At 54.9% G+C, this 27,379-nt stretch overlaps 1 protein-coding gene across 4 annotated transcripts in view; it reads right to left on the reverse strand.

Annotated features, from left to right (window-relative positions):
• MROH1 (maestro heat like repeat family member 1) overlaps positions 1-27,379 on the reverse strand; it is a 104,493-nt gene that overhangs the window by 48,500 nt on the left and 28,614 nt on the right. For 3 of the 4 annotated variants that reach the window (XM_039525440.1, XM_039525439.1, XM_039525438.1), the window contains 21 exons: positions 25,458-25,536; positions 23,444-23,557; positions 22,269-22,342; positions 21,308-21,427; positions 19,206-19,316; positions 18,387-18,531; positions 18,246-18,286; positions 17,397-17,538; positions 16,020-16,072; positions 15,047-15,154; positions 13,735-13,854; positions 12,615-12,737; positions 10,425-10,571; positions 10,192-10,218; positions 7,923-8,045; positions 7,408-7,487; positions 6,749-6,884; positions 5,376-5,471; positions 4,650-4,754; positions 3,135-3,270; positions 2,299-2,411 (listed from right to left, as the gene is read on the reverse strand). In XM_039525440.1, coding sequence (XP_039381374.1) covers positions 2,299-2,411; positions 3,135-3,270; positions 4,650-4,754; positions 5,376-5,471; positions 6,749-6,884; positions 7,408-7,487; positions 7,923-8,045; positions 10,192-10,218; positions 10,425-10,571; positions 12,615-12,737; positions 13,735-13,854; positions 15,047-15,154; positions 16,020-16,072; positions 17,397-17,538; positions 18,246-18,286; positions 18,387-18,531; positions 19,206-19,316; positions 21,308-21,427; positions 22,269-22,342; positions 23,444-23,557; positions 25,458-25,536 — 2,193 coding nt within the window. The remainder of the gene's footprint in view (positions 1-2,298; positions 2,412-3,134; positions 3,271-4,649; positions 4,755-5,375; positions 5,472-6,748; positions 6,885-7,407; positions 7,488-7,922; positions 8,046-10,191; positions 10,219-10,424; positions 10,572-12,614; positions 12,738-13,734; positions 13,855-15,046; positions 15,155-16,019; positions 16,073-17,396; positions 17,539-18,245; positions 18,287-18,386; positions 18,532-19,205; positions 19,317-21,307; positions 21,428-22,268; positions 22,343-23,443; positions 23,558-25,457; positions 25,537-27,379) is intronic. The other variant, XM_039525441.1, reaches the window with a different exon arrangement.

A 27,379-nucleotide genomic window follows, 5' to 3' on the forward strand; every position in this document is an offset into this window, starting at 1 on the left:
TGTTTTAAATCTTTATTACCCTGTAAAATTACCTTCCATCCTGATTTTACAGAGATGCTTTTTACTTTTTTTTTTTTTAAATAATAAAGTTCTTTTAAGAAGCTGATGGGTTTTAGTGTCCTAAAAACCCAAGGGTCTGGTCTGTGCTCACCTTGTTAACCAATTGATGGGTAGATTATTCTAAAGCCTCCCCAGGAAAGGGGTGAAGGGGCAGGGGCAGGGATAGGGCTCCAAGTGGCCCCTCCCTGAATGTTTGTTTAAATCACTTGGTGGCGGCAGCAATATCGTCTAAGAACAAGGAGAGGAATTTGTGCCTTGGGAAAGTTTTTAATCTAAGCTGGTAGAATATAAGCTTAGAGGGTCTCTCATGCAGGTCTCCACATCTGTACCCCAGAGTTCAGAGTGGGCAGGGAACCCTGACAGCACTGGTGAGACCCCATCTGGAATACTGTGGGCAGTTCTGGTCTCTCATGTTTAAGAAGGATGAATTCAAACTGGAACAGGTACAGAGAAGGGTACTAGGATGATCCGAGGAATGGAAAACCTGTCTTATGAAAGGAGACTCAAAGAGCTTGGCTTGTTTAGCCTAACCAAAAGAAGGCTGAGGGGAGATATGATTGCTCTCTATAAATATATCAGAGGGATAAATATCAGGGAGGGAGAGGAATTATTTAAGCTTAGTACCAATGTGGACACAAGAACAAATGGATATAAACTGGCCATCAGGAAGTTTAGACTTGAAATTAGATGAAGGTTTCTAACCACCAGAGGAGTGAAGTTCTGGAACAGCCTCCCAAGGGGAGCAATGGGGGCAAAAGACACATCTGGCTTCAAGACTAAGCTTGATCAGTTTATGGAGGGGGTGGTAGGATGGGATGGCCTAATTTTGGCAATTAATTTGGCAATTGATCTTTGATTATCAGCAGGTAATTATGCCCAGTGGTCTGGGATGGGATGTTAGATGGGGTGGGATCTGAGTCACTACAGAGAATTCTCTCCTGGGTGCTGGCGGGTGAGTCTTGCCCACATGCTCAGGGTTTAGCTGGTCGCCGTATTTGGGGTCGGGAAGGAATTTTCCTCCAGGGCAGATTGGCAGAGGCCCTGGAGGTTTTTCACCTTCCTCTGCAGCATGGGACACGGGTCACTGGCTGGAGGATTCTCTGCAGCTTGGGGTCTTCAAACCACGATTTGAGGACTTCAATGGCTCAGACAGAGGTTGGGGCAGGGGTCCCCAATGTGGTGCCTGCGGGCGCCATGGTGCCCACCAAGGCGTCTAAGTGCGCCCGCGTACTGGCCGGCGGACAAGCATCCGCCGAAATTTGGTGGTGACGCCTCTGGATGACGCCACTTGTCGGCAGCGTTTTGGAGGATGCTCGTCTGCCGCCACAGTCCTCCATGGCGCCAGACGAAAAAGGTTGGGGGACCACTGGGTTAGGGGCTTGTTACAGGAGTGGGTGGGTGAGATTCTGTGGCCTGCGCTGTGCAGGAGGTCAGACTAGATGATCCTAATGGGCCCTTTGGACCTTAAAGTCTGTGACTCTAAAGGTAATTGGGCTCTTTGGGATGGACTAAGCTGCAGAATCCCGACACGTCAGTGCTCACACTGCCTGAGAGCTCTGTTCACCTCACCCCCTGGGGCAGCTCCTCCACCCTGTGCTCCCAGGCCAGGTACGGTACAAGGACCTTGAGAGCTCACCACTCCCCTGCTACTACATTCACAGCCATCATCAAGAGCTGCCACAGCGACTGGTTTCCAGTCACACTGGTAGAGGAAGGACAGCACAGCAGACCCTCTTTCAGGATCCCCCATGGCACGGACAGCTCTGGGGCGCTGCGGGACAGCTGCCACTTTCCTGCTACTTCCCAGCAGGAGGCATTTGCTTATGCACACAGAGGTGAGGGCGAGGAGTTCGGAACGAGGGGCAGGCTGGAAGGAAGCCAGGCGTTCCCACACGACACCTGGACACGCACTCCTGTTTGCGGTTTATAAAACAGGTGCCCAAAGACAGTCACAGGGCTCAACAGCAAAGCCCCTTACGTGCCATGGCCTGGTCTAGACAGGTGTTTAGAGCACTTCTGTCACCAAGTGCTCCAGGCTCTGAGCCGCCCCCTCTCGCCATCATCCCAACCCTACGTGCGCCACTGACACCCCACGGCTGGAAGAGCAGACTTCAGGGCACAGCAGGCTCCAGATCACAGACAAGGGGACTGGAGCCTTTGTGGGCTCCGGCCCCAGAACAGGGGATTTACCCTGAAGAAACCAGGATTGGGTGGCGTGCACAGGGCTCGCAGCCTTACCATGGCAATGTTGTAGCAGGTATTGAAGAGAATGGTGAAGTCAGGATCTTCCAGGCCTTTCTTCAGGTCTTTCAGCCTCTCAACCATCTCATCTCTGTAATTGTGGGCGAATCCTACATGCGAGACAAGCAGCAGACTTAGCAGACCTGCTCCTCAGCTGTGACTTCCCCACGTGCTTTATACCTGGCACCAACGCAGCACCTCTGACGTGGTCGGAGGTCCCAAGACTGGATCATTGTGCCTCTTGGCTGCCTGCCCTCCCCAGGGAGGTGGCACACTCTCTTCCCCATCTGAAAGTGGGGCTATAAAGGTGAAGCGATTCACTCCAAATAGCCCCCTGCAAGCCAGGACTAAACCCAGAGTCTGAACTCCCAGCTCTGTGGTCTCGTCATGTTTGCAACCCCACCAGCCTCCCTTATGTCGTGTATAGTCTGCTTTTCCTCTGCTGCGTCCCACAGCTCCACTGACGCCTTCCAAGCGGAGGAGCGCCCTCTCCTGGGCAGAGCTTCCTCCTCAACGCCAGGACCACGGATAGACGACGATCTGTGCTGCACAGCGCCAGTCACAGACCAGGGCCCAGCGGTGCTAGTTCTGTTTGTACAGCACCAAGACAAACTTTCATGGAGCGGACAAAAAAAAAAAAAATGCATTTTTCCACAGAAAGATTTTCTGCATCAGCATCTGGTTTCCAGGCACTCCCGGGTACCAGGCAGTAGCAGCGGGAGGGGGATTTCCCTCCCCACTGGCTGCCAGGCCACAGGGCTCCCTCAGCACTGGCTGATTCAGACTGTCCTAGGCAGTGACGCTGCCTCCCCCTCCTCATCCCTTTCGTTTACCTTCATAACACAGCTGTATGCAGAGTAGATAGTAGGCGCAGTCCACAGCACGCAGGCGAATGCTGGCAAGGGAGTCTGAACACCGGGGGGAGAACAGTGCAACCAGCACCCCCAGGTTATAAAAGGGCACCACGGTCTGAGCAGGAGAGAGGGAAACACACACATGGGTGTTAATGAACAGCACGTCCTTGGTATGCAACATTAGCAAGGCAAGTGGAACAGGTCAGGAGGTACCAAGGGATCAGCTCTGGGCCCAGTTCTGTTCAATGTCTTCATCAGTGATTTAGCTAATGGTACAGAGAGTTCACTTATAAAGCCAGTGGGCGATACCAAGCTGGAGGATAGGCTTAACATTCAAAATGACCTGGACAAACTGGAGAAATGGTCTGAAGTCAGTAGGATGAAATCCAATAAGGACAAATACAAAGTGCTCCACTTAGGAAGGAACAATCAGTTGCACACATACAAAATGGGAAACGACTGACTAGGAAGGAGCGCTGCGGAAAGGGATCTGGCGGTCATATCTCAGAGGGGGAGCCATGTTTGCTGCTTTTACAGATCCAGACTAAGAGTCCTGTGGCACCTTATAGACTAACAGACGTATTGGAGCATGAGCTTTCGTGGGTGAATACCCACTTCGTCGGATGCATGATGTATTCACCCACGAAAGCTCATGCTCCAATACGTCTGTTAGTCTAGAAGGTGCCACAGGACTCTTTGCTGCTTTTTGGGGGTCATAGTGGATCACAAGCCAAATATATGAATCAGTGTAACACTGTTGGAAATGATAAATTTTTTTTAAGAAGCAACCCAACAATGAACGAACATCATCCTGGGATGTATTAGCAGGAGTATTATAAGCAAGACACGAGCAGTAATTCCGCTCTACTCCACACTGATTAGGCCTCAACTGGAGTATTGTGTCCAGTTCTGGGTGTCACATTTCAAGAAAGATGTGGACAAATTGGAGATTTTATATATCTCTATAGGCTAGAAAACATGGCCTAGAAAAAACTGGCTTTGTTTAGGCTGGAGAAGAGAAGATGAGGGGGACATAACAGTTTTGAAGTACATAAAAGGTTATTACAAGAAGGAGAAGAATTATTCCCCTTAACCTCGAAGGATAGGACAAGACGCAATGGGCTTAATTGCAGCAAGGGAGGTTTAGGTTGGACATTAGGAAAAAGTTCCCAACTGTCAGGGTGGTGAAGCACTGGAATAAATTGCCCAGGGAGGTTGTGGAATCTCCATCCTTGGGGAGGTTTAAGAGCAGGTTGGACAAACCCCTGCCAGGGATGGTCTAGACAATACTCAGTCCTGCCAGGAGTGCAGGGGACTGGACTAGACGATCTCTCGAGGTCCCTGCCAGGCCTACAGTTCTATGGACCAGTGCAACAGGCTGAGCAGGAAGCAGGGGATTGAGTTGCCCACTCTCCACACCCCCATTGTGAGCCAGGTGGTGCAGGGTCCCCATTACTTGGGGGATGGGCATGTCCTTAAGCTGCATTTACTTACACTGACATTCAGTGTGTCCCGGTAGAACTCCAGCAGCATGGCGCTGACCTCCACCGCTCGCTCACGTTCGTGCTCTTTGCTCGACCGGATCCACGGGCCTAGATGCTGCAGAGACAGACCCGAAGACAAGAACTCAGAGGTGGCTGAAGGCTTGTCCCGAGTCCTCCGAGACCGTGGAGTCGTATGGCACAGCCCCTGGGCTATGGCCTCTACAGAGCATTGCATGCTGGGGCCTATCTGGGTCAGAGTGACACCGAGGCAGGGGACGCAGTTACGCTCAGGAAGATCACTGCAGTCTGAGGATGGGCCAAGTCTCAACTCTGGGTTCAGGGAACTCCCAGGACCAAGTCTGCCAAGGGCAGATGCTGCCACCCTCCATCTATCTACACCACGTGTCCTTTGGTCCACGGACGGCCCGACTGAACCCCCAGTCTAGTCTGTTGAACAAGGAGAGTATGGGACACAGACTAGGGGTGCTGCTGTGTGGGGCTGAGCAGACGCAGGCAGCCCAGCTAGCCATTGTGTGGGCAGAGTCCCAGAGGTGGCTGAGATATGGGCACCTCGCTCTAAGCCTCAAAATACCAGAAAATAACGTTGAGAGAAGTGACCAGAAACCCTCACCATCTTCCTCCATTTGCTCAGCATTAGGATGGCATGCAGCCAGCTAGCTGGTAGCCAGGAGCCTTCCTACTCTCCACCCCCCCCCGAGACTCTGGTGCCACCCACCTCAAACATGCTCTGCAGTCCATGGGGAGTCAGGTCCTTCTGCAGTATGCTCTTCAGCAGGTCCTTAAGGGCACTGATGGTGTCGTGGTAGAGTGTCTAGAACGAGGAAAAGGCACAATGTTATTGTCCAGGTGACCACTCAGATCTGTCCCAATGGAGTCGGTTGGGCTACAGAAGGACATTGAGCTTTGCGTGAGGCCTGGGCTAACAGCTTGCTGCAATAACTGGCATAACATGGAGCAGCAGCAGCTGCCTTCCTCTTGGGTACAAAGGTGCTGCTCACAGAGATGCAAGGCCCAGCAAGCGAGGCCTCCCATAACTGGATCTGCTTGGGCACGCGCTCTAGTGACCCTGCGGGTTGGAACTCTCAGCAGGGAATGGCTCCAGCTTAGACTGCATGGCACCTGCTACCCGGGGGTTGGGACAGGTAGCACTGACGTTTGCTAGGCTTTAAAAACCCTCCTCTTTCCAAAATCCAGTACTTCCTGACTCACTAGCACGTCTCCAAGTGTGACAAGTGCCAGGAGGATCTTCAGGCCCCACATGATGCATTCTGGTTCACAGAAGTTATCCCAGAAAACAGAGGGTTTCAGACTCTGGAGGGAAAGTTTGTAGGTGCTCTATTAAAAGCTGGTTAGAGCTGCCTGCCCCGACCTCTGGTTAACAGGACAAGCCCAGAGATATGGCTTCAATTTCTGCTTTGCAGTACATGTGAAAGCTGCCCTGTAACTGCACTACAGAGCTTTAGGGGCTACTCTTTAGCTGCATGCTGCAATGGTTGGGTGGCGAATAACCAAGCTGTTATTCATTACAGCTCAGCCATACGTAGATCTTCCAACAAAACCCCATTATTTCAGCCCTAGGGGCTTCCAAAGGCCGCTCAGGGCAAGACTCCTTTTCCACCAAACGGCCAGTTTTCCGGGTGCCTGGATTGTTCTGATTTGACTCTGGGAACGTGGTATTATACACGTGGAATTTTTGGAGGCTTATCAGTGTTTTCCTCCTCGTGTTTTGTGAGCAGGCGTTTACGGGCCGGGCTTCCCCAACAGGTGTTGCACTGGTCGAGTGAAGGAGAAGCGATGCCCGTATGACACGCGGTGCCCAGCTGCACCAGAAAGGAACCGCTGACAAAGAACGAAGTGGCTCATGGGACTGGCCCGGCACACACAACTTTCCACCACGGTTAGTTCCAGTCCAGCTGAGGTCAGTGACTAGCAACATCTGAAGAACAGCACTGAGAACAGACACGGCTGCCGGACACCAGCTCTGCATCCCATCGGTGCTCTGCCAGAACAGGCTCCAAGCACCTCGCAGACTATCTAGCTCAGACAGCTCCCATCCCACCTCAGCCCACGGGCAGGTCAATTCTCTACCTCCTTATGCAAGGCATCTGGCACGTGCCCATCTCTTTCCTTCAGGACGTCCAGTGGAGGAAGGGCCAGCACACTGCTCAGGCAGGTATCAATCAGCTCGACGTGCTCACGCTCGCTAAGAGGAGGCTCCAGGATGCTGACCAGTGAGTTAAGAGCAGCTACATGCAGTTCTCTAAAGGGAGCTGCTCCACACCCGTCAGCCAATAGGAAGCATTTTAATTTGCAGTCTTGCTGACATAGCTGCATAGCCAATGGCAGAGCTGGTCTCCATACCTGTGTCAGGAGCAGTGACAGGCTGCAGGATTTTAACTAGCTCAGAAACAAGCTCTCTCTCTCGCAGAATTTAAAACGAAGAGTGAGGCCCTTGGCTTTCTACTTTGCACGAAGAGATTTTAGTGCAGAGCCTGAGCAATAAGACCAAGATGGAGGGTTATTAGCAAGCTCCTGACAGGTGGGGAGCAGGGGTGGGTACGGGCACTAGCTAGAAGTTTTCTGCAAAGACTGTCTGGATCCAAATTCCTGGGGTGGGCACACGCGCTGGGCAGGCCCTGCAGATTGTACATGGTTTTCATACCGCTCACACGAGACCGCAGCTCAAGCTGCCTCGGCAGGTGGTTTCTCATTATTGCCACAGAGCTGGGAGTACAGAGAAAGGATACACCAGGTATGTGCAGGAGATCATGGCTCTCTGGCGAATAGGAGTTCTCAGCAAATCCAGTGGCTCTGTTTTGATAAACTCCTAGCATGCAAAGGGAGAGATTTTAGCAGAAATCCAGCACTCAGCACCCTCTCAAAGGCAGCCTGTCCTGAGGAGACCACAAACATTTGGACCCAGAACACAGGCCACGCAAGGTCCTGGAACAACTCCACCTCCACAGAACAGCCATGAACCCTTCCTTCCCAGTCCCAAGCCAACATCCGCACGCAGGAGACCACTGAACCCGGACAGTCACCACGCCGCCTCCTCACCCGCTCATTTGATACTGTCAGCAAACCATGCGACCATCCTCCACTTCCAGTCTCTACATGCCTGTTCCCCGTCTGCACTAACTCCCTCCCTGGCCCCTGGGAAAGGGGACAGACACCCAAGAACCTCCCCCCAGAATCCCAGGCTGAGGCAGAGTTGTGCCTCTCTAACCCAGCCCCCCAGTCAGGACCCAGAATTTCCTCTTACCAGCATCTGAGCTAGCAGCTCTGCTTTGCGGGAGAAGACGAAGGCGTCGGACTGTGCGCTGTTAGAAATGGCCTGGCTGATCATGCAAATGCTCCGAATGAGGCACAGCTTCAGCGTCAAATCCTGCGTGCAGAGATTGCAGGACAAGCAGTGAGGTGCAGGTCCAAGGCCAGGTGTATCTACCCCACACCCTGACTGGGGTGCACTGGGCTGGCAGGCTCAGCCACCCCTCAAAAGGTGAGCACAGCGGCTCTTTCCTCGCTCGCCTGCCTCTATTCCTGTTGTCCCGGTGGGGGCTCCCAGCTCTGCTTCTCGTGCAGGCTACAGCCACGGAGGCTGGTCTACACCTAAAATTCAGGCCGATCTACGACGTCACTCGGTGCTGGGAAAGATTTAGTGCTCTCAGAACAGTACCTAGGTCAACTTCGTTTTAGGTGTAGCTGTGGCAAGGTTGACAAAAGGATTCTTCTGTCAGCCTGGCTTCGGCCTATGGGGGGCAGACCGCCTACATCGACCGAAGGGCTCTCCTGTCAGCGTAGGAAGCGTCTACACAATGCTGCTAGAGTGGCACAGCAGCAGTGCTGGCACTGTAGCATGGACATCCCCTCAGTAACAAGCATCCCAGCCCCCGAGGGCTTTCGAGCCAGCAATCTCCTGATCCGAACGCAGCCTCCACCCAGCCAGAGGGTCCCAAGAGACGCCTGCACCTCCCACCTGGTGAGGTGGCACCCAAGGACAAGGTGCACGTGCTGGAGATTCAGAGCGCAGAAGCTGCCACCTTAAAGGGAGACTTGCTCTAAGCCCAGTGTTTTTAACGAAGAGCTCAGGAATCTGCATTTTGGACCAGGCCTCAGAGCCCCCAGAGGAAACAGCATGGAGCTATCCAGCAGCAGGGCTGAGACGCACTCCTCACCAGCAGACGTGTCCCTGTCCATTTCTACATACTCCGCTGTAAAGAGCCACACTAACCCCAGGCACACGGCAGGTGGAACGTTCCTCGCACTGCCAGTGGCTTTGCCAGTCACCCCACAAAACAGATCATCCCTTACAGCACCATAAAGGGACTGCCACAGAGATTCATTTAGAGGGCCCCAATCGCTTTAGATCCCGGACATGGGATAACAAGTACTATGGCCTGGTTCTCCTCCAAGGTACGTGCAAGTTGAGACAGTGCCACAGCTCCCCAAATGAAGGCACCGTCCTAGCACCCACCCTTCACCGGGGACCCTATGGAGATGGCGGTGGAGCCAGCAGTGTGCTTGCCAGTGAGCGTCCCGACCGCTCAGAGCGTGCCCAGAAAGCCGTGGGACAGAAGGGGTTAGTGCCAACAAGAAACCAGAAGGAAAAGACATTAGTGAGTCTGCAGAAGGAGGTGCTTGAGCTTGACAAATGCCATGTTTTTGTTCTTCGGTCTTTGATAGTAGCAGAGTGCAGCTGCCCTCCCCAGACAGTGACCTGGGTGTCTGGCCACTGAACGCCTGTTCTGGGTGGTTAGGACTTTTAGCCGAGCTGTGAACTGTGGCTAGACCTTGGGGTCACTAAGCTTCCCCTAGTTACATGCCCACAAGGCGTGGGAGGGAGGCTGACTGCACGTCAGGGCTGCTCAAAGGAGCTGGGGTGGGGAGAAACGCACACCAAGGTCTAAGGAGCGACTGTGCTGTGAAAAGCGGCACACGGGCTCTGGGTTATTCTCTAGTTTCTGCAGCACATGCACAATTTGAACACACAAGACTGACAGACCCATCAACACTGCCTGGGATCTGAGAGCCAAGCTGGGGTGTCTCCTTTCCATGCAGTCACCAGAGAGGCTCTGCAAGGCAAAGGAGGCTGCCCAGGACACCTATGAGCCCGGTAGCTTTCAGTGAGTTTGCACAGTAACCCTGTGCCAGAGGAACCCTGCTGGTGGCACACAAAGCAAGGACCGGACCCCAGCTCCCTCCTGCTGACAGGAGCCGACTTCAGTGACTACAGCCAGTGGACCTGGAGAGCGTGGGGGGCCATTTTAGTCTCTTCCAGACCAGAATCGTGTTTCAGGCTCTCGGCCCCTCAGCACAAGCACTCGGGCACAGGGGGACTCTGCTGTTCAGCCCTGTGATGGTCTCATTCCTCCCCGATGCCAGACTTCCCTGCTGAGCACGGCATGGAGACCCCACTCACAAGCACTGGTATTTAGGCAGCTACTAGTCTCCTCTCTAGAGTGATCAAACGGAGAGACAGAGACAGGCAGGCAGAGCAGAGAGTAGGTCAGATTTAATGCCTCACACTGTACCTTGGTTTCTACCTTTATTCCCAGAACCTGAACAAGTAAAAGAAAAACACGTTAGTGATGTTAGCGAACGGCCTCCTCCCCAGACACGGCACGAGCCCATCCAGGGGTTGGCCTGGGCCCTTTCCGATGCAGCATTTGCACACCATTAGGCTGCTCTCACTCATTCACACGCACATGGGCAGGTCACCAGTCAGCTGCTTCCTCCCTGTGCAGGGGACGTTCGAACAACCTACCCTGGTGTTAAAGTAGTGGAAGACGTTCCTGAGAATGTCGGCTTCGATTCTGGACAGCACGAGCTCTTTGGGGGCATACCTAGCTACGTAGCCATAGCACAAGATCAGGGTGCTCTTTATCTTCTCCGCTTCGTTATCGCTGCGGTCCTGAGACAAGAGAGAGGAAAGAAGTGACCTGTTGGGCCACCCAGTCCATCTCCATGACAAGGCAGGACTGGTCCCTACAGGCCAGTCTGTCTGTACGTGCCCCCAGGATGGGACCTCCCTCCAGGGAGGGGGGCTCAGATACTCCTGGTGCCCCTTGTATTCGTTTCTGGCCCATGCTGCTGTTTGCAGCTCTCCCGCAGACGTCATTCCCGTGCCGTTTACATCCCTTTGCCGGAGTAACGTGGGCCAGGAGAGCTCCGTGGCAGCCCCTAGACCCTGCTTCCAGCACCATCCTTTGCAGGGCCACCAATGGACTGATGCTCAATAGCCACCAGTCTGCAGAGCACGTGAACCCAACCGAGAGACCCCAGCTGGCTGCGAGTCTGGGTTCTGGGCACTAGAATGACCGGCAGCAGGGTGGGTTAGCCAGAGAATTCTTTCCAGCTGTAGACACCTCACATGCCCTCTACCAAACCAGAAAGCGAGTCTCCGGCTCCCTTTGCTAACACCTCTGCCATGTACTGCCCTCACTTACACGCAAGATACCCATCTGTGGCAGGCTATCTACTTCCCTCCCAAAAGGGCAAATTCTGGGCTTGCCAGAGTGGGCTGAGTCGATGGTCTGAAGCGGCCTTTGTTTCCTAGGGGCTCCTTTCTCAAGAGGTTTCGCTGAAGGATGTGGGGGGCTGGGGTGATGGTCCGGAGAGCCACGGTTCCAGGGGGTCAGCGCAGAGTAACCTTGGAGGGCCGACCCCCCAGCACAACTGGGCCCCTGGAGTGAAAGCACTGCAAGTCCCTCCCCTCCCAGAGGGAAGAGCAGTAACCCTTCACAGGCTGCTCTTTACGAGCTTCCACGGCTCTGCTGAGCAGCTTGGCCAGGACACACGGGCCTCCTGCCTCAAGACCGGTTCCTCCCCCAACCTCCCCCACCCATTACGCTGTGTGCGTCTTTGGCCAAAATCAGACGATTTACCCAGGGGTGGCTCTAGGAATTTGGCCGCCCCAAGCAGGGCGGCACGCCGCAGGGGGCGCGCCGCCGGTCCCGCGGCTCCAGGGGACCTCTGGCAGACGTGCCTGCGGAGGGTGCGCTGGGAGGGTGGCAGGCGGCTCCGGCGGACCCTCCGCAGTCATGCCTGCGGGAGGTCTGCCGGTCCCGCGGCTCCGGTGCACCTCCCGCAGGCATGACTGGGGAAGGTCCGCCAGAGCCGCCTGCCGCCCTGCCGGCAAAATGCCGCCCCAAGTGTGCGCTTGGCGCGCTGGGGTCTGGAGCCGGCCCTGGATTTACCCCTAGCCTAGGTCTGTCTGTCGCGTGTGAAGGGCCCTGGATTTGGGCCCAAGGTGCACAAAGCATAGTGGGAGTGAGGGCAGGAGGCTGTTCTGTCGCCCTCCACCAGTAGCCTCCACAGTGCCCAGGACTGGACAAGGTCTGGTTAGTGTCTGTTACGGGGGACAAGCCCTGCACACTGCCTGCCCCTGGACAAGTTACAGAGACTCAGAACACCAGGGTTGGAAGGGACCTCAGGAGGCGTCTAGTCCAACCCCCTGCTCAAAGCAGGGCCAATCCCAACTGAATCACCCAGCCAGGGCTTTGTCCCTGGGCATCAGATTCCCACTCAGACGGGGACAGTGCAGATGCATTTGAGGGCAGGCTCTGGCTGCCAGCTCTCGTGCACGATCTAGTCAATCCCCGCCCCCCCGGGGATGTGCGAGGCTGGGGCCCACACCCTGCTCTGAACAGGTAACGCACTGGTGTTATTCACCATCCACCCTCCACGAGACTTCCTATTTGGCAGATGCAGAAACTGAAGTTGTGGCTTCTCCAAGGCCTCCCAGCAAGGAAGAGGCAGGGATGGGACTGGAGTTCACAGGAGGTCCCAGTTCCCAACCCTCTGCTCCTCCCTGCGGCCAGCGACACTCCTGCGAGAGCCCCGGGGACTGGGCAGCTGAGTGAGAACAGCTGCTCAGGTGCTGAGATCGGACAGTGACGGGGCTCTGGAAGCACCTGCCCCCAGTGCCCCACTCCAGATTACTTGGCCCTTGTACCTTGAAGATACTGAACAGCCCCACGGATTTTTTGAAGACGTCGGATTTGACGAAGTCTTCTAGCTTGGCCAGGGTTTCGTCCAGGTGGTTTATGGCACAGATCCCAAAGCCACAGGCAAGTCCCTGGAGGATGGGGAGAGAGCTATGAATTCACCAGCCCTGACTGGCCTGTTCAAAACCCAAGTCTTGGTGGTTTAACACCAGGCTTTCAAACCGTGCTCAGCTGACGGGGGCCTGGCAGCTCACGCTCTCCACGGAGCAGCAGCTCAGAGAGGTCTTTATACGGGGGGGGGCAGCTTGCAAGTTGGGCTGAAACTCCAGAAACCGTTTATTAAAACTGGCCCTTCCTGGAACTGCGTGTGATCTGGATCAAAGGCAGCCACCATTAACTTACGTCTGTGCTGCCTCTAAACATGACTAGATGCAGGGGTAACATGGAACAGTGCAAAGTCACGCTACGTGGCAGCTTACGCTAACGACAGAGAATCCTGTACCCAGGTGACAGCGCAGGGGAACTTCAGGGAGCCCATGTAATCAGCAGGGAAATCACTCCCAGGAAAGAAAGACCACCAGAGGCAGGCACCCGAGGGCTCCTCTCCTCTCTCACCCAGAACATTGCACATCTAGCAGCCGGGTGCTAACCTGGTTTAAGGTGTTACTCTGACTGACCCACACAGCACACCTCTTGGGAGTCCAACCTCTTCCTGCGGTACCCCATATTCCTCGGAGCCCCCTGTACTGAGCCGGTCTGTTCCTAACAGCTTCTGGCAAGCCCCGCTCCCGCCCAGACGCTAGCTGGAGTGGGTAGGGAGACAGCTTTAGGTCTCAAACAAGGCCAGGAGCTAAGCAGGGATGATTAGTGCGGCGCTGGGGAAAGGGTAGGAAGCAGCTTTATCTCCAGGCCACCTCTGCCTGGCCATTGAGGCTTGGCCAAACCCAGAGGGAGACATGAAGAGGTGGAATAAGCTGATTATAAAAGTCCCGGTGGGGGCAGAGGGCTGGAGCCTGCACTGGTTTGTCATTCAGTGGGTGTGCGACACGCAGAGGGAGGCAGGGCACGTAGTGGGAAAGCCCCTTCTCACGGGAGGGTACGGTGGTGCTGGCCCACACGCTGGCTCACCTCCCTTTCTGCTTCCTCCTGGTACCTGGCTGTTTCAAGCAGCTCTTGAAGCTGCTTTTGCACCACATCCTTGTTTGAACAGACCCCAAGAGCCGTCCCAATGCACTTATACAGGAAGTTCTGGAAGACAAGAAGAGGAACATTGTGTCCCAGGGAACCAACCCACCAGCAGAGCCCTCAGGAGAGCAGATATCCCCCACGGCCTTCCCCTTAGCTTCCAGCTACCCTGCAACGCAAGCCACGGCACAGGAGAAGATCCCGTATTGACGGTACAGCCCAAGTGCACACATCGATCTGACCCCCTCAGCACCTGAGACTCCAACTGGCCGAAGTTTCCCTCTCGCAATGGAGCATTCACAGGCACAAGGGGAGGACAGGGTGCGGCCCTGCACAGTGACAATGCGACAGGACACAAGAACCCAGGATATATCGGCACAGGAAGGGGCAGGGTCAGTCTATAAGAGAAGCAGCAGCCAGCTTAGGCTACAGCAGGGAAGCGCCAAGTTAAGTTTTTAGCTCAACCATTCAGATGCTAGAACCAGCTGTTATCACTGCATCTAGCCCATGGCATGTCTACCCACTCAGCCACGCTCTAACCCAGGCCTGCCTACCGGCCGCTCTCAGGGGAATGGGCCTGTGCACACAGAGCTCTGGAAAACGCCAAACAGCCAGGCCCTGCTTCAGCACTCGAGTACCACGGCAGAGATAAAACTGTTGCAATTCATTAACACCCCTCGGCAGCTCTGGGCTCCAGCTACCACACGTATGCAGGAAACTCAAGTCAGTCTCTGCACCCCTCTCCTCCCACCACAGCTGGGTCGAACGTCATTTCTGTCCCAAGCCCTCACCCTTTGTGCTCTTTGCTGCCTTGGTGACCCTCAACCCCTCACTGAGGCAGACCCTAAATCCTGCTCCGTTCTTCTCCAAAAGGTCCCCAAAGCCACCCACTCCTCCCTGGCTGCCCCCACGAGACCCTGGCTGCCTCACTCAAACATGGGCCAATTCACCACAACTACAGTAACTGAACCATTGGGCGATTCCTTAACTCAGTGGCCCAAACCCCCTTCACGGCTGTGCTTTGCTGTGCGCCACCTCTGGTGACACCGCTACCGCCACTTCTTCCAAATGGCACCTAGAATCAAAGTCATCTGCTGTATGCCTCAGCTGACCAAGATCAGCCCCAAGCTTCCCCATCACCTCCAGCTGGGCCTGGCTGTGAGCAGATGCTTCCCTCTGAATGCCACAGCACCCGGCCCCTGCACCCCCCCAGTCGCCTCCCCAGGGATACAAGCCCAGGAAAACAACGACAGACCTTCTCGGAGGGAAAGCAATTGTAGCTGTTCAGCTGCTTGCACATTTCCGTGCTGAACTGACAAATCCAGGTGTTGTCAGAAATCACCATCAGCGTCTCCCGGAGGAACTGCAGGTGAAAGAAATGGAGAGAACTGATTTCTATTCAGAGTCTCACGGTGTGCAAGACGAGAGGCCCACATGCAGCCATCCCCTGCCCAAGCGCTGGGCGTGTCTAAGCCTCTGTTTGAAAGCTCGGTGCATTGAGTGTCTGAATTCAAACACCCCCTGTGACGGAGGCTCCCGGCAGGCACCGTTCAGAGCACTGGGGCGCATACAGGCTCCTCTGTGCAGGAAGAGGCAGGGCCCCAGAGGTTAGTGACTGTCATTGTCCGAGGCCAGACCTGCTGACTCTACTCTGCCTCTCAGCACAAACCTGGTGCTCCTTGGAATGAGTCTGACTGAGGAGGATTCTTCCCGGAGAACCGCACGCTGCCTCTTCCCGGGAGCAGGAGGAACCCCTGCAGGAGTTCCTTGATTGCGCCAGGCCTTATTTTAAACTTTAACAATCCCCTGTGCACACGCTGTTCTGGGATTTGTGCCCTCTCGCCAGCCAGTAAACCTGGAGATGAAACGGTCGGGTACTTCCCCTACCAGGCCCTGCCTGAACCCATCAGCAGCTATGCTCACCTGAGCCCCTCATCTGTCCGAGCTGAGACCCCAGAGACGTCTCTTCAGAGCAGTCAAGGGCCACTGGGGACACGTAACTGCCTCGGAGCGGGAGCAGAGTTCTGGGTTCCAGGCCCACAGCCTGGCACACGACTGTGCCTCTGCACACGGCTCCCCCTGCCACACAAACCCTCAGGCGGCACAACGGCCTCTTCCAAGTGCTCCCCCCTGCATCTGTGCTCCCCCGACCCCCCACTCCCCCATGCATGCACATACAAACACACCCCATTAACAGTACCGGCTTACACCCCTTTCAACATTCTTACCAAAAGCAGTTTGTCTTCCCACTCCTTCGGGGACAGGGATTTCTCCGTGTTTGCTACAAGAAAAACCAAACCATTTGAGTGCTGGTTTCAGAGCAGCACCCCACAAAGCCCAGAGTGCAGCAGGCATCTGAAGAAGTGGGTATTCACCCACGAAAGCTCATGCTGCAGAACGTCTGTTAGTCTATAAGGTGCCACAGGATTCTTTGTTGCTTTTACAGATCCAGACTAACACGGCTACCCCTCTGATACTTAGCAGGCAGAACAGGCTCTCCTGGGGATCGCAGAGCAAATGCTCCAAACACAGCAACAGACAAGTTACTAGTTCTCAGAACAAGGCCAGTGTGTGGACAGGACAAGCAGCAATGGGCTTAAACTGCAGCAAGGGCGGTTTAGGTTGGACATTAGGAAAAACTTCCTACCTGTCAGGGTGGTGAAGCACTGGAATAAATTGCCTAGGGAGGTGGTGGAATCTCCAGCATTGGAGATTGTCCAACCTGCTCTTAAACACCTGTCAGAGATGATCTAAATATTTTGTCCTGCCATGAGGGCAGGGGACTGGCCGAGATGACCTCTCGAGGTCCCTGCCAGTTCTGTAATTCTATGGATGCAGCGTGGAGAGGAACCCAGTTACCTTTTATTTAAATCAGTTTAAATGCAATATTTTGGGAGACATAAATGGAGTCCAGTTATCAGTTACAGCAGCAACAGTCATTTAATCCAGGTGCCAACTGAAGAGCTTGCAAAGAATGTGAACTTACACCAAAGAATCTGTGCACTTTTTGGAATGGCGGGTCACACTGCCCCCACCCCAGTGAAATAATCTCAGTACTTCTAGTGAAGTGTCCCTAGCCTCTGTTTGCCAGAAGCTGGGAGTGGGCGACAGGGGATGGGTCACTTGCTGCGCCGTGTTAAAAGGTAGCAACTGACACCATGGGCTGAACTGCAGAATCCTGGCTGCACTTCCCTGCCTTGGCCTTCCAGGAACAGCAGGGATCAGAGGATGTGTAGCCTTAATTGGACAAGTGTTTCTCTTCTGTGGTTTTCTAGATTTTGCTCCACAGGCTTCAAGGTGTGGCTGGTTCCTGACGCCTGAAGGCAGGCTTGTCCGGGACACAGCACCATCAGTCAGCCCTGCGTGACAGGGCAGGAGGGCTGCCTCCTGGAAGCTGCTGTCAGAGGCAGGAGACAGCCAGCAGGAGCAGCTCGTGGGTTGCTTACAGTGATCTGTGTGGCCCCTTCATGTTCAAATAGGCAGTTTAATGCTGAGTAGTTCCGGACTGCTGCCCATCCCCACAGTGTCCAAGTGCAGCGGCAGCCTTTAGATATCGCAGGCCTCGAAAGAAGAATCTTTCGCTCGTGGCCCCATTAATGCCTTACCTTCCAAGTGCTCTGCTAAGGGGGGAATCTTCTTATTCCACAGCTCGCCCAGCATGGGATGGATATTCAGGTGCAATACATTCAGCAGACGCAGAGCAGCTGCCCCCCGTCCGTCCCCTAAATAGGGCTGTGAAGAGACAGTCTGGGGGGAAATGGGGCAGGTGGTGAATTCACAGGTGTGTGTATAAAATTCCTACACACGCTGGAAGGCTACAGAAAGATGTGGAGGTTAAATACAGCTTCCCGCCCCTCCTCCAACCCAGCGCTATTGCTTTAGCCATCACGGAACCACCAGCAGCCAGCACACAAGCATGCAGCTGACAGTGGGGAGACGGGATGTTTCGCCAAGGACATGAGGGTAAATCCCGTTTCCTGAGCCGTGGGAGGAAGTTTCCAATATCAAAGAGTGGAGGGGCTTGGTTTCTAAGAAGCTCCTGGGTAACATTTCCAAGAGTGCCCAAGTCCTGTTTTATAGGTGATTTAGGCACATGGAATCCCACATGCCCAAGTCACTTCTGAAAACAGGATGTTTTTGAAAGTGTTTCCCCGGCTCATAGAAGGACGGACAGACTGCAGAGAACTCCACCAGGAGAAAGGACCAGGCTGCTGCTCCCAGGATTAGAGCACGTCCAGCTCAGATTACAGAGACCACAGGAGCAGCAAGGCCCAGAGGAACGATTATCCAGGCTTTTACAGCACCCGGGTCCCGATGCGCTGGGCAGGGCAGTCGGGGGCACTAGCACCAGGGCAGCCCATTCTCAGCCTGCTTCCCACCCCATCAAGGGAAGAAAATGCCACCTTCTTTCAGCACACCGAGAACCCAGACAGCCCAGCCCCAAGCTCACTTACCAGCAGCCTGGCCATTAGAGCGCACGGCGACGGCAGGTTTGCTACAAATACAAAAACAAGCGTCAGATGGGACACGTGCTCACCTAGAGCCTGAGCACAAGACTAGCAGCTCTGCCCAGGAGAGCAGCTGCCGATACAAACCCTGGGTGTCGTAGTGGATGAGGGCGGCATTCTCTCCCTCCTCTTGTTTCTTCGTAGCCAAGTGCATTAGGCTCCTGCAGAGGGGAGTCAGGGCACCGGTAAACTGTATGGGGGTCACGAACTCCAGGAGATACGGCCAGAGAACCTGTGGAGAACAAGTCACTCACGTTGGTCTAGCACCATCAGTGCTTTACAGGGGAGTGTGAGATGGTCCCTGCCCAAGGGACTGAACCGAGAGGACTCCGATAGCCCCATGAGAAACAGGGGGCCACCGGGATTGGCTGGATGGGAAGGGGAGGGGGGTTTCCATTGAGGGGCACCCTGTGGCATCGAAGGTGGAGGAATAACTGAACATCCACCTCCTCGGAGCCACCAGTGCTCTTTTCAGAAAGGACAGAGCCCTTCGAGTTGGCCGGCACCTTGTACACCTGCTCTGAACCTGGACGCTAACGGACATCAAGGCCTTCTCATCTTCCACCACTTTACAAACTCATCCGAGACAGTTCCTTGTTCAAAGGTTAGAAATCCAGATGCCCTCAGCTTAGAGGAAAGAGCAACTGGACTCCGATTGTCAAACAGCTCAGGGAAGAGCTGATTTGTTCTCTTCTCTGACGAGAAAGCAGAGAGATCTGCGCCCTGCTTTGGGACTGCAGCACCCTGACGGCAGATTGTGCAGGACAAACAGCATCCCCGGCCAGCTCTTACCAAGTGCATTAACGCACTGGCAATTCCCAACTCACGCGCTTGGTAAGGCAGGCGGTACGGGCTTCGGACCGAGTTGAGCCCCAGGCAGGGAGCTACAGTGCTATGCAGACTCACCGCATCCATCCTGTCGACAGTGGTGCTGATGAGAAAGAGAGTATTGATGCTGATGTTCTGGACGCTGTCGCTAGTCAAGTCATCAGCTTCCGGCGTCTGCTTCCTGGGCTGCTGTAAGGGAGCAAGACCACAGGTTAAGAGAGGAACAGAGCTGATCAGGCCCAGGAGACAGAGGCCAGCTCCCTCTCCACTGCGGCTGCACCAATACAGCATGTTCAGCAGACAGCAGCGCTACCCTGGGATCACGACAGGCTCCTGCCTTCCTCACCCCATGCTATTTTGACTCCTTGCACATCAGTCACCTGGTCTCTGGAAGGAGCTGCAGGCCACCCTCCTGCCAGAGTGCACCCATTTTACTGACGGGAAAGGAAGCACTGACTGTACGGCCTTTTCATTTATTTGTAAGCATCTGTAAATTTTGGGTGCCCGACTTGACACCTTGGGCTTTCCCAGATGCGAGCGCTCCCCGTTCCAACCGATGCCTTGGGGCTGCAGCCAGCCAGCCTGGCACCACGTCTCAAGGGGACACTTGAGAATTTGGGCCCAGATGACTAGGCCCAGGAAGCCCACGAGAGGCAGGCACGGCCTAACCCTGGCCTTTTACCTGGGTGCTCAGGCTTCCCCCAGCTTTTGGCTGGAAGCGAAGGAGGGGAGAATCAGTTGCCAAGACCCCCACCCCTGCCAGTCCAGCTCAGCTCTTCCCTTTTCCCGCAGAAGGAGTCAGGGAGGAAGTTCCAGCAATTGTGACGCCAGACGCTGCAGCGTGGGCGCAAGGGAGTGCGTGAGGGCAAAGAGCAAAGAGACCAGAGAGGACTGGCAGGGACAGAGGAATAATGCGCAGGTGGAGAACTGACAGATGGGGGGTGCCACGGGGGAATTGCCCACCTCGGGACCACACCTGCAAGTGTGCCAGCTCCTCAGGCTCTTCACAGCTCTGGGGTGCAAGCAGCACTAGAAACCCAGGCTCCCAGGCCTGCCTGCAGCGCTCCACAGTGCAGTCTGCAGCAGAGAGGTCCCTGCCAGGCTAGGCCACCATCAGCAGCAGACTGGGCTGGCCACACTGCGCTGGACTCCGATCTCCACAGCCACCCCTCCACTCCCAAGGCAAGGGCAGCTGCCGGCTGCTCCAGCTCAGACACTCTGGGTTCGGCCACTGAGCTCCTGGCACAATCACCCCCGGACAGTGGCGCCGGAACGGGGGGATACCGGGGGCAATAGACCTCTCACTTTCTGAAGTGTGGAGCCAGGCTGGGGAGCCCAGGCATGGACCCAGAGAGCAGCCCCCGGCCCTGCCCCCAGGCTCTCCACCCGGCCCAGGCAGGTGGAGGCTCTGCGACTCCATGCCCACTCCCCACGGCTCTTACCCTGACAGGTGGGGCCTCTGAGCCGCAGCCCAGCATGGTAAGAGTCACGTGGGAAGCTGTGGGAGCCACGACACGGACGCGCTACCTGCCCCGGTCAGGAGTCTGGGGGACAGGGACACAGGCTGGGTGCTGCTGTCCTCAGCCCCACCTGCACTGTGGACATATGGAGGGTCTACCCTGGCTCCCCACTGCTGCCTGCATGGCTTTTACTGGGGCGGGGGGGACATGACTGCGGCTCTGAGGCCGCCACACACACCCCCACCCCCTGGCCAGAGCTGGGTCGAGGAGAGCTGCATGGGTAGCTGTGAGGAGTGGGTCCCTCCACCTGCCCTGAGTGGGGAGCCCAGGGGGCAGGGAGCTGCTTTTGGCCCCCCCAATCCTGGGGGGGGCAGATTCCCTGGCCCCACTCTGGCTTGGATGGGGCGAGAAGATGAGTGGAGACAGGGCCCTCGGGGGGGGGGGGGCTCCCCCTCCACCAAACGCTTTTGGGAAGGCTCCGATGCCCTTGCCCCTGGATGTGCTGGCTAGAATTAAAACCAAGATTTGCTCTCACGTGAGCCCAAGACAGACCACACAGGCCCAGCTGAGAGCGCCTACCACCCACCGCCAGGCCAGACAAATGAACTTTACAGCCAGGCGAACAGCCCAAGGGCTGAGAGCCAGTCCTGCTCGTGAGTCGTGTGCCCTGATCTAGGGGACAAGGCACTGTAAGAACCGGCTGCATCGTGGCAGGTTTACCGTGTCAGGAGGAAGGGCACACTGGTGGACGACGTACTCGATCATGACTTCCCCGCCCGCCTGTTCCAGATAGCCATGGTGAGCCATCGCGCTGATCACCTGCACCACGGCCCGTTTCACCTACAGGAACGCAGAACAGAGGGTGAGCAGCAAACTCCCCAGCGGCAGCCCCTCGAGCACAGCAGAGGCCAGTATCCTGCAGCAGGAGGGGACTAGCAGTAATGGTCCCTGACCTCCACCCAGTCTCTGTAGGCACCGAGCACAGGATCAGTGATCCAGACGGCCCCAACCAGGACCCCGGTGCTTACCTGTTGAGGAAGGGCCTACACGAACAAAGCCAGCGGCAGGACTATGCTGCCATGCGCCCCAGAGGAGATTCTTTACAAGTGATTTAGGAGCCTCCCCCTCCCAAGGCTGCACCAGCCACGGCTCTGTTGGGCCACGTGTTTAGATTGAAAGCCAAACCCTGGTGCTTTGCGAGAACCACGCCCTGCTGAGCCGGATTAGCCACAGGAACTCTTCTCAGAGCCCGGGCTCAGCACAGTGCTGGAGAGAGATGGGGCCGGCTGATGTCTACACTAGACACCCACACCCACAGGGAGGGGGACAGAGGACAAGGATCACAACAGCCAGTCATGAGAGAGGCTTATCGTAATCACACATGGGTGAGTCCCACAAGGGGAACCCACTGGCGAGTCACGAGTGCTCAGAGGAGGGAGCTGAAGAAGAGACAGGAGGTGGCCTCAGAGGGCCAAGCGGGCGTGTTCAGGCCTAGGGGCTAGAATGAGAAGGGGGCAGAGACAGGGAGCCCCATGGTGAGCTGCGCTGGCACCGCGTGGGGCACGTGCACAGCAGCCAGGAGCAGAGCGCCGCAGGGCCCTGGGTGGGGGGAGCCCCGAAAAGCCCCATTCACCACGTGGCCAGCCAGGAGTTAGGGACATCATAGGGAGTTTCCAGTTACCTTATTGCTGTTGTCCTGCAGAGGAAGTTTCATAGAAGAAAGAATAAAGGGCTTTTTAATCTCCATCTGAGAGGCTGGAAGAGAGAACAACGGCTCAGCCACTCATCGCTGACCTCCCTACCCGGACTGACAGGGTCACAGGGCCTGGCCCCAGAGGGCCTCCTCCCTGACCAGATGTGCACGTCTCTCCTTCCCCACTTGGAAGGGCCACTGAGTGGGAAAGAAGCTGGTTTTCCACCTAACAAGCAAGTGGATACAAAGCCACACTGCAACCTCCATTCAGGTTCCGCACACTGAGCAGGAGTGGAGTCCAGCGGCCAAGAGGGCAGGGGCAGCATTGTGCCAGCAGAAAGTCCAGGTGAACACTTGGCTAGTCTGGTGGAGTTGCTAACAGTTACATGCCTGGGCTTTGGGAAGGGAGCAGCTCTACTCCAAGAGGCATGGATGAGGCCAGAGCAGGCTTGCCATCCCGCACCAGAGTCCGCTCGGCCATAACTAAGCCAGGAGAACAGTCCCATGTGGTGGAAGCTGAGATCCCAATTAGTTAACAGCAATAAAGAGTTGAGTTGCCCTGAGGCATTTTGGCTACTAAGGGAAAGGCTTTGTGTAGCTGATTATCCCAGGCCAGGTCTGCTCAGAGGAAGCATCTGGCTTACTCGCAAGCTGTTCACCTGCCTGGAGGCTCCCAGGCCTAAGGATTCCTGGCTCCCTCCACCCCCGCCCGAGGAAGAGAGTGCTATTTCCTCAGTGCTGTCTGCCCACAATGGGCTGGGAGCAAGGAATAGAGCTTAAATCCCAAGCCATGTCCTGCAGGGTGGCCCCACGGTTCCCGCTTTGTGATGCTCTACGGCAGAGTCCATAGTAAATATCATGATGTTGGCGTAAGGGCTTGTCTGGGCACAAGGCCGTGAAGGGTGTTTGTCTAAGAGACACGTGCTAGGAAGTTCTCTGGCCTGCGCTGTGCAGCCAGCCGGACTAGATCACATGGTCTCCTCTTGCCCCGAAGGAATCGGGAACTGCCTGCCAGAATGATGTCAGTCCTCTTAAATCCCAGCCCCCAGCTCTAGCTACCCAAGCACATGGCCCAGCACCGAGCAGGAATTCCCACCTGGGCGCTGGCACCCTGCACGGATACGACTGGGCTGCTGGAGGGAGCTGGTCCCTGTGTTACTTACGGGCACAGTTGATAATTTGCCTCATGATGATCAGCGTCCCCACACGTATCCTCTCGTTGTGGTTCTCCAGCTTTGGGAGTAGGAAGCCAAGCAAGCGATCAGGAAACGTACAGGCTGCAGAAGAACAAGGCCTCCATTATGGACACTCTCAGCTCAGGAGCAGTCAGCAGGAAGGCCTCAGGCCAAATGTGGCTGGCAGTCACCTTAGTCTGACAGGCCTGCAGCCCAGAGACTACAGGGCCCCGGAGGCAATGCTGCCTCTGGGCATGAGCCAGGGGTATTCTCCTCAATTTGGTGCACTGCATGCTGGGACAGGCCCCTCTGCTACTGAAGGCTGTGGCTTTGCAGTTTGTACTTCAAAAGCCATTCGAACACCCTCTATTCCTGCTATCTTGGCTCACGTGGCCAATACTCCAGTGGAAGTGGCCTGCTGATTTGTGCAATGCCTCTGCCGTATTTTCAGTATGTCTCCCCCACTGGTTATGCATCTTCGCAACCTTTGCTGAACATTCAGCAGAGCTGTCCACAAGTGGACACGCACATCGTCCTCTTTCCAAACCACCCAGAACCATGCAGGAGGAGGTCAGGTGACACCTTCCAACATTCAACACCTTGCATTTGTCAAGGATGCATTGGCTGATTTCAGGCTCAGCCCCAGGGGAACCAGCTGAAGCAAGGTGCACGGGCATAAGTCAAACATGTCATACGAGACAGGAATCAGACCTACTCGAGCCCTCTCAGAACTAGTGTTGCTAATTTGCATAAAGACAGTTGAAAGTGCTGCTCCGCTGTAAGGTTTTCAAGCACAAGTGCTAAAGATAGGGGGAAGTCATCTGACCGTGACTAGGCAGAAGTCTAGCAGGATCCTAATCAAACTACTGCTGCTTTAGTGGCAATTCCACAAGCTTCCTTTCAAGTATGAATCATTCAAAAGGGAAGCTTGCCAGACCTGGGGGCTACAGGGCTCGGTCCGTACAGGAGCTCCAGCAGTGCTAGAAATCACATCAGGGCTGTTTTATGCAGGACTCTAGTAGCCAGAGACAATTCAGCTAGCTCAGTCCTTCCACAGAGCCTTCAGCCAGGGGCTAGCAGACAACCTGTGCGCTACACGTCAGAGTGGAGCTCTGCTCGGAGGGGCTCCTGGAATCCTGCCACCTAGTCTGGCTTCTGCCATCTGCTGCTCTAAGCAAAACCGCCAGGGTCCATGCAAAGCCAGTCTGTCCCCATTATCCCTTCCAGTGCACATGGCTAAGCTAGAGGGCTAACTGCCATATGCTGCATTACTAGCCTCTGTCTGTGTGAAGAGGCAGCAGAGTCATCTGCCATCACTCTGCTAAATGGCCCGTAGGAACTTGAGCAGTGAAACCAGATGCCTTCGGAGAGCGATGAATTCACCAGAGGTTGGAATCCTCAGCATCCCTGAGACACGCCACACCAGCAAACTCTCATACTCAAGCCAAGGCCAAGTTTTAAATGGCCAGATCTCAGCGAGCACCTCAGCTAAGTGTGGAGCTCCAGAGAGCAAATGGTGCCCTGTAACCTGCCTGCTTTTGGCACGGTCTCCACACAGGATGTGAGCAATTGCTTTCACCAAGCCTGAAGCCAGGTGGGACAGTCAGAACAAGAATCTGCTCATTCGGTCTGTCCCATTTCTCCACTCCCCTCCCAGAACTGAAGTCTGTCAAACCCTACTGGCCACCCAGACAAGGTGAGAAACTGGTTTTCTGCCTCCCCTCGAACACAGCCAGATCTCAGGACTGGGCACTCACCAGGTGGAGCTCAAGCCTTCCTGAACGTGCCAGGAGACTGGCTTAGAGGGGGTCAGGAAAGCCCCTTTCCCACAAATGCCGACCATGAGAGTTTGCTGTTGCTATGACGGGCACTTCCACAGGGAGGCAGAGAATTTCTGCAGATTTCAAACCCACACACACTGCCGTAGACAAGCAGGAGGTAAGTCACAGCGAGAGTCCACAGGGGACTCAGCCTTCACCCCTCAGCCCCCTGCAGCCCTTACCAAGGACAGTGAAGCATCGAAGGACCTCGTTGTGGTTTTTTAAACTCAGGGGGACGGAGGACTCCACCGGGGCACAAATCTGTGGGAGGGAAACAGTCAGTCAAATCAATGAGAGCTGGGCAGCACCTGGCATTCAGCCCCTATCCCAAAGCCTTTCCATTTGAGTTCCGCTCGCAGGCACCAAGCCATGCTCACAGCTGGACATGGCCAGTGGCAGAGCCCAGTAGTCCCGGAATCCATGCCACGTGCTGCATGTGATGCTCCCAGAGCACGCTGAACATTTGATCATTGTGAAGTAGCGTGGAGAAGCTGCGTGCACCTGCTAGCACAGACCTTGGCACTCTACGGTCATTCAGTGCTAGCAGAGTGCATTGGTTCCACAGACATGGCTCATTGGACAAGCTGGGGGGCAAGGGGGTGCAGTGGCTTTGGCATAGGGGATCTGCTAGCTTGTGGGTTTGGGTTTTTGGAGCTGCTACGCGTTTCCATTTCATGGGTAGTTTAACAAGATCAGAGCACGATCTATTTCCTTTGCAAGTCATTGCAGACTCCCTTCTTTTAAATACTAAAAATTGCTCTTTGCAGGCTGCTCCAATATGCAGTTTGTCTGCTCCCTCTCCAGCTTGCAGACAGGACATTTCTTACTAGCATACCGAAGCAAGCTGCTCACTGTCTACTTGTGCCAGAAAGATCCTGGCTGTTCAGATCTTTTTGGCTGATACTACTGCATAACTGTATTGGTTAAAATCAGGGACTCCACTCTCCACTTCTGATCCCGAGAACAAGCTCTTGTGAGAGGCCAGGCTGGGTCAGACCAATGGTCTAGCTAGCCCAGTATCCAGTCTTCCAACACTGGCTGGTGCCAGGTGCCTCAGAGGGATTGAGCAGAACAGGGAATCAAGTGATCCATCCCTGTCGCCCATTCCCAGCTTCTGGCAAAGAGAGGCTAGGGACACCATCCCTTCCCAGCTTCTGGCAAAGAGAGGCTAGGGACACCATCCCTGCCCAGCCTGGCTAATAGCCACTGAGAGCGTGGGGCACAGGTCACTGGCTGGAGAATTCTCTGCACCTTGAAGTCTTTAAACCATGATTTGAGGACTTCAATGGCTCAGACATAGGTTAGGGGTTTATTACAGGAGTGAGTGGGTGAGATTCTGTGGCCTGGGTTGTGCAGGTGGTTAGACTAGATGATCATAATGGTCCCTTCTGACCATAAAGTCTATGACAAAACTAGATAAGTTCCTGGAGGACAGGTCCTTTTTTTAAACCCTGTTATAGTTTTGGCCTTCACAATATCCCCTGGTAACGACTTCCACAGGTTGACTGTGCACTGTGTGAAGAAATACTTTTGTTTTAAACCTGCTGCCTATTCATTTCATTGGGTGACCCCTAGTTCTTGTGTTATGAGAAGGAGTAAATACCACTTCCTTATTCACTATAGACCTCTACCACATCCCCACTCAGTCCTCTCTTTTCCAGGCTGAAGAGTCCCAGTCTTTTTCATCTCTCCTCATACGGAAGCCGTTCCATCACCCATATCATTTTTGTTGCCCTTCTCCATTCCTTTTCCAATTCCAATACATCGTTTTTGAGATGGGGCGACCACATCTGCACGCAGTATTCAAGCTGTGTGTGTACCATGGATTTATATAGAGGCAACATGATATTTTCTGTTTTATTATCTGTCCCTTTCTTAACCATGCCCAACATTCTGTTTGTTTTTTGGCTGCCGCTGCACAGTGAGTGGATGTTTTCAGAGAACTGTCCACAGTGACTCCAAGATCTTTCCTGAGTCACAACAGCTAATTTTATATGTAGGAGTACTATTTCGTTAGCATACACTCTGCATAGGATTGGCATCCATTACCTTATCATCTAACTGTTTTCTACCCGCAGTTCTCACCACCCTCAGTTCCTCTGCT

Source organism: Mauremys reevesii, linkage group 2, assembly GCF_016161935.1.
Source record: "Mauremys reevesii isolate NIE-2019 linkage group 2, ASM1616193v1, whole genome shotgun sequence".
NCBI classification, from domain to species: Eukaryota; Metazoa; Chordata; order Testudines; family Geoemydidae; genus Mauremys; species Mauremys reevesii.